The sequence below is a fragment of the Dama dama genome, chromosome 18, assembly GCF_033118175.1.
Source record: "Dama dama isolate Ldn47 chromosome 18, ASM3311817v1, whole genome shotgun sequence".
Taxonomy (NCBI): domain Eukaryota; kingdom Metazoa; phylum Chordata; class Mammalia; order Artiodactyla; family Cervidae; genus Dama; species Dama dama.
The window spans coordinates 110995718-111010406 of NC_083698.1; the positions used below are offsets into that span (position 1 = coordinate 110995718).

The following is a 14689-nucleotide window of genomic DNA, read 5'->3' on the forward strand; positions in this document are numbered from 1 at the left end:
ACTTGGAAAACTCCCTGGAATCAGAGTCTTCACCGACCTGTGCTTGCATTAAGTGACGTGAACATATCTGCACCAGCTCATCCAATGAGTCTCTAACGGTGTGATGAAGAATGGTCTTTCCACACCAAACTGTTAACAACAGCTACCTAGTGCTGACAGGGTCATGGGGACATTTTCATACTTTTCTGTATTCTCCAAATTTTCAAAAGCATTAATTTTATAACTGGGGAAAAAAATGCTGTTCTTTTTTTGAAAAGAAATCTTCCTAAGCTAATCTATCAGCTCAGCTAAAAAAGCCTGGACATCTCCTTGAGCCGTCGGGCTCAGATCTGAGCACTTCCAGAGTGTCCTGGGCCCCCCGACCTGTGCACAGCTGGAGGCTCGCTCTGGCCCCGGGCCCCCGCCCTCCTCAGCTCGGCACCCCGGCCCCTGCACTCCCACAGCGAGCTGCCCCTGCGGGGCACTGAGCCCCGCTCCGCCCTGGGCAGAGGCTGCCCCTCGCCGCGGCCCTGCGGGGAGGGGCCTCCCTCTGCACCAGGACAGCCCCTCGCAGGCCTCCCACCAAGACACTCCCAGGGTGCAGCTCCGAGAGCCCCTTCTCGCCCCTCCTGTGCACAAGCTCTTGGCCCACAGACCAGGGAGGGGAGCCTCGGGCGCGAGGCCTGTCCTGACCTCGGATTCTCAGCTGGGCCCAGAACAGTGCAAGGCACAGGGTAGGCAGTCAAGAAATTCTTTGCTGATTGAGATACACATGGAAAGGGCCTCCCAGAGTGCAGTCAGGCCCCGGCAGGCGCTCACACACGGGGACCTGCCCACCACCTACCCCGCACACGACAACCGCGGCCGCAGCCTGCATCAACACCGGCTCGGGAGAAGGCGGGTGATGTCTGTGCTTCCCAGCTCCTGCCAGCACAAGCGCCCTTCCCTACCTCTCCCTGGAGCGCTCTGGAAGACTCCAACAAGAGCTCCAGCGTCTCAACACCCTGACGGGAAAAGACAGAAGGTCACTGAGAACCGCCAACAACAGTCCCTCCGCGGCGGTGGAGCCCTGCCTGCCTGCCTGCGTGTGCACGCATGTGCGTGTGCCCATGCTCCAGAGGCTGCTCAGGGCAGGTTACCCGTGCTGACCAGCCCCACCCCAGTGCTGCCCACACCCGAGGGGAACCTGTCTCCCGCTTCACACAGCACCAGCACAGGCGGGGTGGACGGACGCGTGTTCATCTATCTCAGAACCGCATTAGCAAGTTTCAGCAGCTAGAGCGTGTCCCCACTGTGCTGTGAGCTTCCTCACTCCCGGCTCAGCCATCGACTCTGATAAAGCAGAGCTTCCTTCGCCACGAGTGACAGTGAGAGTAAGTGCAGTGAGTGATGGACCCAGAAAAACCACACTTCCCTCACTGTGTGATGGAAGACCGCACGAAGGTGCTGGGGTCTGAATGGCACTCCTAATGGATCCACTTCAGACCCATAAAGCCCTTGTCAGCAATCTCGCTGAATCCGCCATTCCGTCTACCACGGCCTAGCTGGCCCCGCCGTCAAGTGCACACCCAAGCAAGGCCCCGGCTGGGCCACCCTGCAGACACCCGCCCGCCGAGCCCGGCTGCCTCTCAGCTCTTTCCTTGGGTCCCCGCTCTCCCCTCTGCTGACCTCACCCGTGGCTTCTCAACCCAGAGCCGGAGGTTCACGCAGACCCCCAAGCCCGCGTGCGGCTGCAGCCAGCCCCCTGCCCACAGCACTGAGCCGGGCAGTGGGGCTCAAGCTGACACTCCGCGTGTCCCCCTGCTGGCCCCGGCGACAAACCCACGCAGGGTCTGAGCCCCTGGCTGCTAGAGCTGCCCCCGCCATCATCTCTGCTCACTCTGAAGCCTCCTGTCTCCCCACTCAAGACTGTCTCCCTCACCCTGTGCCTCCCCCCAGCCTCCTCTGCAAGGACACGCTTCTCCGCCTTCACGCGTGTCCCAGGTCCCTGTGCCTGGACAGCACTGGGCTTCAGGCTGACTGCGTCGCTTCCCCTCCGCGGCCCAGGTCCAGCGATGCTCCTGACTTGGGACAGGAAATCACCCGCCGTGCCCCTCTGTGGAGCAGCCAGCAGAGCCCCACTGTGAGGGTCGGCTCCTCCTCTGCACCCCCGGGTCACCCAGACCCTCCGACTCCCTTCCGCCCGCTCCTCAGGCCCACGCTGTCTTCACGGACCCGGTGCTAACAGGGGCTCAAGCCCCCGTCTCGAGCCCGCACCCCATTCCTACCCCGCCCGCTATTCCTGCTCACAGCTCTCAGATCAGTTTCACCTACGGGAGTGCAAGTGATTTTAACTTGTTTGCCTTCTTCCTGTGTTTTCTAAATGTCCTGATGTAAACATCTGCAAAGGAGAGAAGCCAGCTACCTCATCGAGCTCACTCCCACACCCAGTTTCCACCTCCGGTATCTCCTAGCTCTCCTTTCCACCCAAGCAGGCAGTCCCGCTGAGGCCAGCGCCCTCACAGCGCTGTGTCCCCATGTCCCCTCCACGTCCTCTCCCCTCCAGCTCCACCAGCTCCACCCGCTCCACCCACCGTGCCGGCTCCTCTCAGATCTCACCTCCACAAGGCCGGCCTGACCCTGCCATCCACCGGCCCCGCCTTCTCTGAGCTCACAGGTGACCCCCTGCGGCCCGGCCACACGCACCAGCCCTCACACACCAGGGTACTGACTACGTATAACCCGTTATGTATGCAGAAAGCTTTGTCAAATGTAACTACGCTTCTATTTCTCCAAGACTAAAAGGCTCTCCAGTGTCAAACTCAGACCCCTAATTTAAAACCCTGTGATCACCTCATATTCGGACTCTAATCAATGAATAATCTTATTTTTCCAAGTCAGGTCTGCTAAATACCATGTCACTATGACCTTGACCCTTGAAAACAGCCACAGGACTCCCTGCCTCGGCCTCTGCCTCTCTTATCTGGAGAGTGGGCTCTGAATCATGAACCCAGAGATCCAATCAGTACAAATAGAATTAAATGCAAATTTTACATTTTAGCCACTGTATATTGTGTTACTCATAAGGAGTAATAGTAATAAAATGTTTTCATTTTAAAAACTTTTCTGATGCTTATTATAAATTTGGAATATACAGAGAAGTATAAAGAAAATAATAAAAATTACATGTAACCACAGTACCCATTATAAAACTGTCGTCATTTTAGCCAATTTTAAAAATCATCATCGTATAAATACACATTTATAAGAAAGATGTGAAAAACACTGAAAAATACAAATACCAATAAACTTCCTACTCTTAAGGAAAAAAGCCAACTTTTCAAGGATCTCTATTAAATCGATGTAGCAAAAACAAAGAAGAGAGAATTTTATAATTTTAAAGACCTTCCAGAATTTACAAGAAACACAACATCACTCGACGTGCTGCATGGGCAGAGAAGGGGTCACGGTGACACCACCTGTACAAAAACCTTGAGTCTGGCTGATAATCCAACAGTGTTAAACTAATGCTACCTGGTTTCATAGTCTTCTGTTACAAAGGTGTAAGAAGGCAGGGTTCTCATCAGATTCCTTCTCGTCTCACCTAACGTCCTAGACACCCCGTTCTCTAAGGCCTCCACAGAGCCGGGGAGACCCAAAGCGTCAGCATCAGAGCCTCAGACGGAAGGAGGTCCTCGGGCTACAGAAGCCAGACCGGGCTAAGAGAGCCTCCTCCCGCCCGTGGCCACGCCTGACTCTGAGCAAGCTGAGAGTGAGCTGGAACACCACCAGCCTGGTTTTCCACAAAAGCTGCTCACAGCCTGAGGGTTTCCGGCGGGGACTGAGACAGATGGACAGACGGTGCTGGACATGCGCTGCTCCCGAGATCTATCACTGCCGACGTCCTGGTCCCCCTTTCAGATGTGCCTTTTCCCCAGGTATTTCTTACATATTTTATTTGGTTGATGTAATACTGTACATAACTATGTTATGTCCTGCTTTGTCCCCCATTTAAAAAATTACCCATGTCTGTACATACGTTTATAAAACAAAATTCAAAACTCTAGATTACTATGTATTAATAATGGACCAAAATAGTTTCTTAGATACTTCCAAATGGTGGATGATCTGATCGTTTCCAATTTTATCCTCTCATAAATAATGCTGCCTTTATGCATCAATCTGCCGTTATCTCTACCAATTTGGGATCAATGTCTAAGCACACGAGACCTGCAGGGAAAACAACTGAGTCTCCTACGGGTCTGACACGGCTCGGCTTTTCTAGAAAACTGCTCACTGATCTGCACTCCTGTGGGGGCAGGGAAGCCTGTCTACAGTTCAGCCAGCACTGAAGACACGGTCACACATTTGAGACCGGACACTCTTATCTCAGGGCTATCAATGGGCGCACAAAGTGCATCAAATGTTTTGCTATACTTATCTGAAACTCCTCTTCATAAAAACTTTTTACTGGTCTGCATAAGCCTCTTATTTACTACAAAAAATTCTCTGCTTTTACCTCTGAATGAAGTTTCCTTGTCACCTTTCAATTTCATTTTTAACATGTCTTCATGCTTAAGTTTTAAATCTCTGTAATTCTTTAGATTAGAAAGACCATTTTCACCCATTAAAGCTTTGAATCTTAAGACTGGGTATGAATATTTAAATAATTGTTGTAAGGCCATACTGAATATGCAGTTTAGTTAAGCAACACTGGTGGTTTACAAGTACAACATATGTCCAATCACATAAAAATTCAGAACTGTTACATAAATAACAGAAAAGGAACTGCGCCGCACTTACCTGGGAGAGGCAGGCTGTGATTCCAAAAAAAATCTGACACGACTCTGGAGAAAAGCCATTTACTCTGTTGTTCACGGATTAAGAGTCCAATGAAATGAGACCAGTGCAACCTCTATGCCGCTCAGAGACAGCTCCGACCGGCCCGTGTGGACACCGCCCACCTTCTGCTTCCCACTCAATCCATTCAGCAGAGACGCAGGTGTAAGCTGGCCAAAGAAGAGCGCAGGGCAGGGGGAAGGACGCAGAAAGGACGGAGGCGTGCGGTAAAGCACACCCTCAGAGCCTCTCTCCACGTGCACCAGCAGGGTGGGCGCCACATGCTCGTGGGAAAAGCGCCTAACTACACACATGCGCGTGCACACACGTGCGCACACGCAAACGCACACACATGCACACACGCGCACGCACGCACACACACGAGTGCGCGCACACACACAGCCACATCCGGCCCAACACTGTCCTGAAAGAACAGTGAGTTCACCTGAGCATGATTACTTCTGTTGCCTAGAGGAATCTTTCATAAAAGAACCCAAGTTCTAGCTTTAGCACCATCATACTCTGTGAACTTGGGCGAGACAACGCTGAGCTACAGCGTTCCCTTCATTAAAACAAAGGTTGGAATATGTATGTAATTCCCAAGGTCTGTCCCGGTCCTGAAGCTCTGGCTCTTAAAACCCCATCAACATACTCTTTGAGGGCTCACAGCGTGCAGCCCTGGGCACGGGGCTCTCTGTCAGCACATGTGACCTCCAGGGGTCACATGAACAGCTGAACTTCAGTCTGTTCAAAGCAAATGTGACTTTTTAAGGAATCTGGAGCGTCTGGACCTCGAATGGGTTACAGCGTTACTTCTGCGTGCTGAGCCAACACGCAGTGCAGAGGCAGCTTCCTGGGGGCAGCAATGCAGTCCTGGTGAGCCTCTGTCTGCTATGCATGTTGGGGGGGGGGTGGTGTGGGGGAGGGTGTTTGTGTGTTCCACAGTCACACTCGGGAGGCAGCAAATGAAGCCACACGCAGTGCAGGGCAGCTCCCCGGGGCAGGAATGCGGCCCTGGCGACCCTGTCTGCAGAACTAGGCCCCAAGCAGGCGCTCCACATTAAGGGTGGAATTAATGTGGAAATGGATTAATACACTTCCATCCAACATGATAAAAGAATAACAGTGCATGATATAAAACTAAAAATGTCCTGATGGTCTCTTCCCCAATCTATTCTTCAAATAGTTCGTGACTGGGTTCATATAGACCGAGAATTTTACAAACAGTCCATCTAACCAGACACCACAGAAGCCATCTGTTCCAAAGACAACAGAACTGAGTCCAGACTGCCTGGGTCCTAAAGCCAATTTGCAGAACGAGAACTCGAGCCTCGGGCCCAGGCTACCGCTGCTTCCAGGCAGCTGGCCCCCGCCCCCAGGGGGAACGCCAAGGATCAGGGACAGACGCCTGGACACGGGAGGGACAGAGCAGGACACACACACCACCTCCCGACTCACGCGTAAGCACAGCAAGTGAGGCCCGCTCGGGTCTCAGGCCCAGAGTCACCCTCTCCCTCCCCACTTCCCCAAAAAGGATACGGGAGAAGAGCTCCACACTGAACGGACAGGATCACCCAAGAAGGCTGAGGAAGAAAACAGAAGTGCAAATCAGAACACAGTTCCAGTTCACACTCAGAACGCCGCCACGCGACCAGCACTGCTCCTGGGAATGAAAGGCTGTTACAGCAGTGATGCAGCCTCCAGCTTACAGTCACCAGCTTTCAAGTATTAGCGTCAAGTATCAGCTATTAGTCCCCAAGGGGAAAAGCCCAACTGTGGAATGAAACACTACCAGCTCTTTAAAAGCTTATTATATATTGAAACTTAAATTCTAGGTTTCCACACTTGCTCAGTCACTCCAGCTGTGTCCGACTTTGGGCCACTGCGTAAGCCTCTAGTCCAGCTAGAAGCTATCTTCACGACTGGAGGCTTTCCCCACCCACGTCCCACGTACACAGGACCCCTCCAAGTCTCCTCTGGGGTCCTGAGTCCTGACTGCTCTAAAGGCGGGAATTTGGGGGTTTTTCTTCAGGAGGCCAAGTAGATACAATGTTTGTAAATCCCATGACACCTTTCTGTCTGGTGATCCTTCTATGAACTGCAAAACACATTACTTACTACCTTTTTGGGTAAATTATATTTTTGAAAAATCATCTTACTTTGCCATTTAATTTTGAAAATCACATTAACCATTATCCTGGTAGGTCTGCTTCACAGAATCTGTGTAAAAACACACAGCAGCCAGCTGACTTCAGAAACCTCAGCTGCTTGTATGACACTCACTTCTAATGTACCACGTATACCTTGAAAGAACCTCAGAAATCAAAGTGCCCTCTCCTTATATGCCAGGTAACATCAATAATTCCTCAGCATAAGTCCATATATGTGTGACATCTGTGAAGAGTTACTTCACATTTTACGAAAGTTGTAGCTTTGTGGCTGAGCCACCAAGCAGGAAGGAGTGTGTAACGTTGTCCGTGACTCTGGTCCTGGGGAGACTCCAGTGACAGGGAGGGAACTGGCCCCCCAGAACCTCCCACGGGCTCTGCCTCCCGCTCCATTCGGTGTCTCAGCTGCGACCCCAAAGCCCTCCGCGGCCAACGCGTGCGGAGCACCAGGTGGCTTTCCTGGGACCAGTTCCCCGGCAGGAGAGTACGGCAGAAGGCCAGCTCAGCACCCTAAAAAGCGACTCAGGTGGGCGGGCCAGAGGAGCTGACACCGTGGACAAGCACCCTTACCACTCTACCTGCAGCAGTCACCCCGAAAGCGGTCCCTGGGGGCTGCAGGAGGGGAAAGTACGGGTGCACTTAGGGACTGCTGGGCTTGCTGCTGCAAAGTCGTCAAATCATGAACAGACTCGCTCTGACCCCTCATCCGGGTAAGCCTAGATAAGGTACTGTGGCTGAGGAGGAGGACACACTCGTAATAATGCAGAAATGGGGAACTAGAAAAGCACAGTAATCGGGAGCTATTTATCCCAAAAGCAAGCAACTATATATAAAATAAAGCCACTGCAAGTCAGCATAATGCCTCCAAGGCCACTGGGGAAGTGTTTCCACTAAAAAATGTATTTAAAAAGTCTTGGTGGCAGCCTTCCCTGATGGCTCAATGGTGAAGAATCTGCTGCCAACACAGGAGACACGAGTTCAATCCCTGGTCCGGGACAATCCCACATGTTGCAGAGCTACTGAGCCTCCGCTCTACAGCCCGGGAGCCACGGCTACTGAGCCTCCGCTCCAGAGCCCTGGGCACCGAGCGCGCCTGGCCCCACCTTCGGCCGAGCACAGCCAGCAGCCTGGCGGCACACCAAGCGGGTCAGACGAGGCCTGAGGCTTCCGAGCTGTCCCGGAGTGAGCACAGACTTGCACTGCTCTGGAAGACTCCTCCACCACGTCCCCACACTGCAGCCCTGGACAGCACGGGGCGGCCACGAGTTAAAGGCAGGCTGGCACGCTGAGAGGGAGAGCGTGCAGTGTGCCCGGGAGCAGTGGGAGACGAGACTCGGGACTGTGGTCAGCCAACTGGGACACAACGGCTACTTCTGGGCAGCGCATGGTAGACGCCCTTCCTGGGAACGCTACCTCTGTGATGGACTTGCTGATGGGCCCAGGGCTTCAGCAGCGCCTGGTCACCAGCCCGCACTCCCCTCAGAGCCGGTGCTGTGGGCGGGACAGAGGACACAGGATCCACCCCGCACCCCCCCCAGGGTCTCTACACTGAAATGCAGACTTGCTGCCATCGCCTCCCTTCTCTGTTTACATTCCAGTTTGGGCGATTTGTATATAAATACTAATATATGTATTTATGACAAATGTTGTTATCTTACGTAACAATTTCATTTCAGGGTAATAAAGGGGGTACTACAAAATATTTGCTACAAAAAAGGGGCTTGAAGGGGTCACCAGACTTAAGCAGCGCTGCTGCAACTGGTCTGGGGACTCCGGCACCCCAAATTTATTACCAAGGGGCTGCCATTTGAAGGCCCATGAAGAGTCCACACAGTTTACCTGGAGTCACTGTGACAACAGGCTGCAGGCTAGTATGTGGGGGAGAGATGAGGTTCACTCCCCACAGCCACAAATGGATGGACACCAACCAGGGCCCCAGGGCACCTGGTGCCTGAGGCAGGTCCACTCTCTTTCAAGGCGGCCCAGGGGAGGCAGGCAAGACACCTGCTGACATCAGTCCTCACGAAGGACCAGGTGGAGTGAGCCCGCTGGCCAGGCAGAAAGAAGCGGCCAGCCAGCACCGCGACCGCTGCGCTTCAACAGTGCAAAGCAACCGCGCGTGGTTCTGACGCACAGTGGCTGCAGGAGGGCCTGGCGGGCGAGGACGCTCCTGTGAGGCAGACCTGCCTGAAGGCTCCCTAAGTTGGGCTTCTGCGCCTGCGAGGCATCGTTTCAGAGCCTGCATGCCGGTGAGGCGGACGACCGCAGCAGCAAGCCGGCCTGCAGGCTGCCTGCCGCAGCATTCGCCCCTAATGGCCAGGCTCTCGGTATTAAGCCCCGGTAACCTTCATACTGATTTTAAGATAACACATGCAACAGCATGAAATAGAGAAGAAAACGAAGAAGAAAAAAAAAGTGAAGTAAAACCATTTTAAAACAAATGCATAATACGAAACTGAAAGATCAAAATTACAAACATAAATTTCAAAGACCCACATTTAACAGCAGTTAGTTCGACCCTCAGCAGCAAGAGCAGCAACAGGACACAGATGAACAAGCTCTGAGCAGCTCAGCCAGCAGCAGACACCCCACTTTCTAGAATAAACAACCCACGGCTCTCAAGCTGGAGAGTGGAAGTGAGAGCTCCCGGGGGGACAGCGAGACCAGCGGTCACCATGACCCTTGTCAGAGGGCAGTGAACAGCCAGACAGCGTGGGGCTCCACCCGACCTGCCTGCCTGGAAATCAGGCCCCCGGCCGCGGTGTGGGTACGAGGGAGCCCTGCTCCAGGAGAGTCTCAGGGAGTCGATCCAGCTTCCGAGCAGAATGCACCAGCGTCGTCTCCGTCAAGACAGCACATCCACTGCCTTCGACATGTTTTCTTGGCCTGGAGAACTTCTGGCCCGTGGCAAACAGGCTCACGGCAGCAGGTGCGCAAGCTGTGGCGTGCAGGACCTTGCCTCCTGCTGGCTGGTCTCCGAGGCATCAGACGTCTTACAAGCGCTTCCCACCCAGACCCGAGCCTGAGCCAACAGCCTGAGAAGAGCCGCACAGAAACTTCTGTGCGCCGCTTTCAAGATACACGACCAAGGGTGTAAGACTGGGTAGATGCACCACCCACCTTGATGACAGGCAAATCAAAGACTTCGCGGGCCTCTCCCACCTCCGGATTGTCCCCGTCCTCCGAGATGATGTGCGAGGCGAGCGCGTTGTAGGACACTTCCTTCGCTTTCCCGGCTTTCAGAAGCTGAATAACCTTCAAAGAAGCACACGAGTTACAAGGGAACAGGCTGCATTTCAATGCATACAACTGATTACCAATCGCGAAAATTCTAATAAACATCCACCACATTCTCCACACAGGATTAACACCTGCCCCTGAGTCATTTGCAAGGAAACCCACAGTGAAAACAAAATGCATTTCAAGTCTTGATTCACTGACACGGAAGCACAGAGCTCCTGTGACCGAGGTACTGCAGTGTCCCTCCTGAAGACAGAAGGACTGACAGACAAGGTGAGCACGCCCGGGCGAGCACTGGACTCACAGTGTCTCAACAGAAAGGCTCGGGGACAGGCAGTTCTGATAAACGGAGAAGTTCTGCAAGAGGCGCTACAGGAGCCGAGTCTCGAGGAACTTAAAGGCGTCAGCCACGCAGAAACAAAGTCATTGTGCGGAGGGAGGCCTTCAACATGCTGGCAGAAGAACACAGATCAGACCATCGACGGTGTTGCACAGATGCTACGCCTTTGTATTTTACCCCCAAATAATATACAGTGTCTTCTGAAAGAGAGGCTGAGTAGGAGGCAGTCAGCAGGGAAGACCATGATCAGACACGACAGAAAGATCACCGCCAGTGGAAGAAGGACAGGTTTACACTGCAGGAGTGGAGGCAGGACAGGCGTTAAGAAACACCTGCGATAACTCAGGTGAAAGAGGCAGGTCACAGAACAGGACAGGAAGATGATGCAAGGGAATTAGCAAGACTTGGTGACTGAGGGGGCATGTGCAAGAAACTGCAACACCACAGCACAGCTCCCAAGCACCACTAAGAGATCACGGGGGAAAGAAAGTTTTAGTTTAGGGCACGGCTTTCTCTGGCGCCACTGTACGATCTAGGAGGACATGCAGCGCATTGAGGAGGTCAGGGTCCTACCCGAGCAAAGCCATCTGTGTATGACAAAGATGGGGGCAAAGCTCTGAGCAAACGGGCCCCCAGAGCACAGGGCAGGCAGAAACAGAGGCCGGGCAGGCAGTGGAGGATGGAGGGCGGCTGGAGGCCCCGGGCCGGGTCTGAGCAGCACACCGCAAGCTCGGGGCAGTGAGAGCGCCCATGTGTGGACGTGAACTAGAAGTCCATTCGACACACGTGAACTCTCGGAACCCTCATTTTAAGATTCAGAGACTCAACCACCTTTCAGAAAATATAGTTTCAGACCTAAGTGGTTTGCAAGGACATGTTTAAGCCCTTAGACTTGATTCACAGTTGAGTAAACATGGATCCAGTTCAGCTTCCTCCAGGTTTTAAGTAATATTCGCTTCAATTCTCTGTTTACAGTCAGTCTTAAAATGAACCAGAGGGTAGGAAGCAGAGGGGAGAGGAACAGCAGGCAGTGAAGAAAAGGAACCCACGCTGGAAGGGAGAAGTCTCCACCCTGCTACAGGCACTTACCTTCACCTGTCTGAGCTCACCACCTGTTTATCCAAGTCAAAGCCTCTACTTTAGAGTGGAGAAAGGATCCACCTTGGGGGCTGCCAAGCGTTTAGTCACTAGGACACCAGCACACAAGCCTCTAGAAGGCCAAGACCCATCAGCCTGCCACAGCTCTTTGGTCTATAAGTTTATCTACTAAGTCCCCGTCTCTACTCGGGACGCCCGGGCCTCAGTTCTCCACGCTCAGCAGGCACAGCCAAGGGGACACGCAGGCGACGTGACTGTACAGATAAACTTTAGGGAAAAGAACACCTGGAGACCCAACTACAGTTCACTCCCACAATGGAGGCATAAAATTCTGACGTTCAAACAGATGCATTACTTTAGGAGAGGAGAGAACAGGACAGGACCGAGCTGCAGACCGGCTAGCTGGGCGGAAGGGTGGGGGTGGTGGCTGCCACCTCGGGGGCGGCTAACTGTCCCCTGAGCATCCCGGGACCCGCGTCCCTACTGGCTCCACCCTGCCGAAGCTCCCACCCCGGAATCACCCGTCGCCCCGGGGCCCCCGGAGCGCCGGGGCTGCCGCGGGAGGGTGTCCCCGTCCGGACTCCGCCCACGAAGGAGCGGAGAGAGGAGGTGGGGCGGGGGGAAGCCGGTGAGGCGCCGCGCGACCGCAGGCGAGTTCCCCCACGGGGAGGGGACGGGGACACCCGGCGCTGGACTCTCCGCGTAGACCCCCCTCCACGTGCCCGCCTTCCCCCGAGCCTGGGCACAGCGCCCCCAACCCCGCGCCCGCCGCGGACCCCGCAGACGCGCCCCAAGTCCCCTCCTGGGGCTCCCCTAGCCTCGGGGTGCCCTCCCGCGGGGGCTGCAGACGCCGGTGCCAGCTCCGTTTCCTCCGGCCTTACTCGGCGCCGGGCGGCCGGGTCTCCGCGCAGCCGGACTCGCGGGTCCCGGGGACCCGGACGCGCGCGCGGGGGGCGCGGGCCAGGGCCGCGGAGACGCGGCAGGGTCGAGGCGGGGTACCTGCGGGTCGAGGTCGCCCACCGCGTAGTACTTGACCTCCTTGAACATCTCCTCGGGGACGCGAGGCGCCTGGCCCGACATGGTCGCGGCGGCCCCGAGGCTCCGCAGCGGCGGCTCCCGCCCGGCCCCGCGGGGCCCGCTCCCCAACGGCGCGGCCGGCGAGCGGCCCCTTCTCCGGCGCTTCAAGTCGGACCCTCGGCGCCCCCGCCCTCGGCGCCGCTGGAGCGCGGGAGCCGCGCGCGTCCCGTGGGCCGCACCATCCCGCCAGCCGCTGAGGGGGAGCCGAGGGCCGGGGGCCGCTCGGCCGGCGCCGCCCGGAGCCCTCCGCCGCGGCCCGGGGATAGGGGGGCACTCAGCTGAGAGGGCTGCCAGCCGCGGAGCGCGAGGCGCGGGGCGGCCGCCGCCCCTGGGGGAGCACGGAGGTCGCGGGGAGAAGCGCTCCCCCCGGCGGGGCTGCAGTGGGCCGGCCCGGGGGAGGACGGCAGCGCGGCGGGCCCTCCCGTCGGCCCGCGCGGCCGCTCGCGCTGCGCCTGCGCGCTCCGGGGGGCGGGGCCCGGGCGAGCGGAGCGCTGCGCCGGCGGCCCAACGGGGACCTGAGGTGACTGTCAGGAGCCGGGTGGAGGTGGGGGAGGGGGAGGCCCGGGCTGCAGGGCGGGGGCCGAGCGCCGCGGGCTGCTGGAGGCGCGCCGGCCCGGTGGGCGCGGCCACTGGGCTTCTCCCCATCGCCCGAGCCGGCTCCTGCCCGGGGACCCTGGGCGGTCGGAACCAGCCCCGCTCTCCTCACTCCGGGCGCCGTTGACGACACCTGGCGCGACGCGCGCCCGCGCTGTGACGTTATCGGGCGGCGCCCGGAGAGCCGCGTTCGGGGCGCACCTGCGCAGGGTGGGAGCGGAACCGGGCGGCCGGTGGGATCCCCGCGTCCCCCGGGGCTCACGCCGCGGCCGGGGCCTAGGGGTGGAAAAGCACGTAAAGGAGGCCCGCTGCTGATCCCTGCTAAGCGGAAAGCCGTTCGATTCAGTCGCTCAGTCGTGTCCGACTCTGCGACCCCATGGACTGCAGCACGCCACGCCTCCCTGTCCATCACCAACTCCCGGAGTTTACTCAAACTCATGTCCGTCGAGTGGGTGATGCCATCCAACTGTCTCTTCCTCTTGTCGTGAAGTAAATGTTAATGGATGGTCGGGGGAAAAAAAGGAAACCTTTCAGAATGACTGTGGCAGTCTTCTGTAACATTCACTCATTTCTGAGGCTATCACTTTTTAGTTTGCGATCATACATAAGTTCTGAAAGTGAGTAGTTGTGGTTGGTTCATTGACCAGGACTCAGTACCGGGGACACTGGCTCTGTTTAATCAGCAGACACGCCTTTGGTTGTCTGTGCACTCATTATGTGTGTAATAAGTGGTTTTTGTATGGTCAGAAAGTAAGCACATTGTATGTTAGTGGCTCAGTCATGTCTGACTCTTTGCCACCCCATGGACTGTAGCCCGCCAGGCTCTTCTGTCCATGGAATTCTCCAGACAAGAAAACTGGAGTGGGTTGCCATTGCCTCCTCCAGAGGATCTTCCCGACCCAGGGATGGAATCTGCGTCTCCTGCGTTGGCAGGCGGTTTCTTCACCACTGCGCCAGCTGGGAAGCCCAAGCACCTATTTAGTCTTAAATATCCTTATATTTTATCATTCTGATGTTTTCTCTTTTTTCATTTGTCTTTTGAATAGTCTGAAACAGCCCTGTTCTAATGCTAACAATTTTTTTTTTTTTTACAAATAATAAAAACATTGGGTACTTGCCTGAATAAGAATATACTGTCCTCCTTTTGACTAGCCAAACATAAGTTTGGTATTGGCCATTGTAACATTTTACCTTCTATGTTAAGAAAATGTAGGAGTGATAAATTCGTTCTAAATATCAAATCAAAATGAGCATCCCCTTTTATTGACCTGTGTGAGAGAACTTACTAGCTTTTTTCTTCCTTGGTTAAACAGGAACTAAGCATATACTTTTATAATAAAAGACTTAAAGCATATCTCAACCAGGTGTTTTATTT

The 14689-nt window shown here is 55.2% G+C and overlaps 1 protein-coding gene and 1 long non-coding RNA gene across 4 annotated transcripts in view; one reads left to right on the forward strand and one right to left on the reverse strand.

Moving 5' to 3' along the window:
- Positions 1-12771, reverse strand: part of PAXIP1 (PAX interacting protein 1) — a 39940-nt gene extending 27169 nt beyond the window's left edge. Inside the window, exons 1-4 of one of the 3 annotated variants that reach the window (XM_061166193.1) lie at positions 12643-12771; positions 10086-10220; positions 6337-6380; positions 4762-4825 (exon numbers count right to left, since the gene is read on the reverse strand). In XM_061166193.1, coding sequence (XP_061022176.1) covers positions 4762-4825; positions 6337-6380; positions 10086-10220; positions 12643-12723 — 324 coding nt within the window. In that variant the 5' untranslated portion in view covers positions 12724-12771. Of the gene's footprint in view, positions 1-4761; positions 4826-6336; positions 6381-10085; positions 10221-10509; positions 11869-12642 lie in introns of those variants that run through there. The other 2 variants (XM_061166194.1, XM_061166195.1) reach the window with 2 other exon arrangements.
- A 422-nt stretch (positions 12772-13193) lies between these two features.
- Positions 13194-14443, forward strand: LOC133072969 (uncharacterized). Its single transcript, XR_009696831.1, has 2 exons — positions 13194-13240; positions 14128-14443. It is a non-coding gene; the product is annotated as an uncharacterized LOC133072969 (long non-coding RNA).
- The last annotated feature ends 246 nt before the right edge of the window (positions 14444-14689 follow it).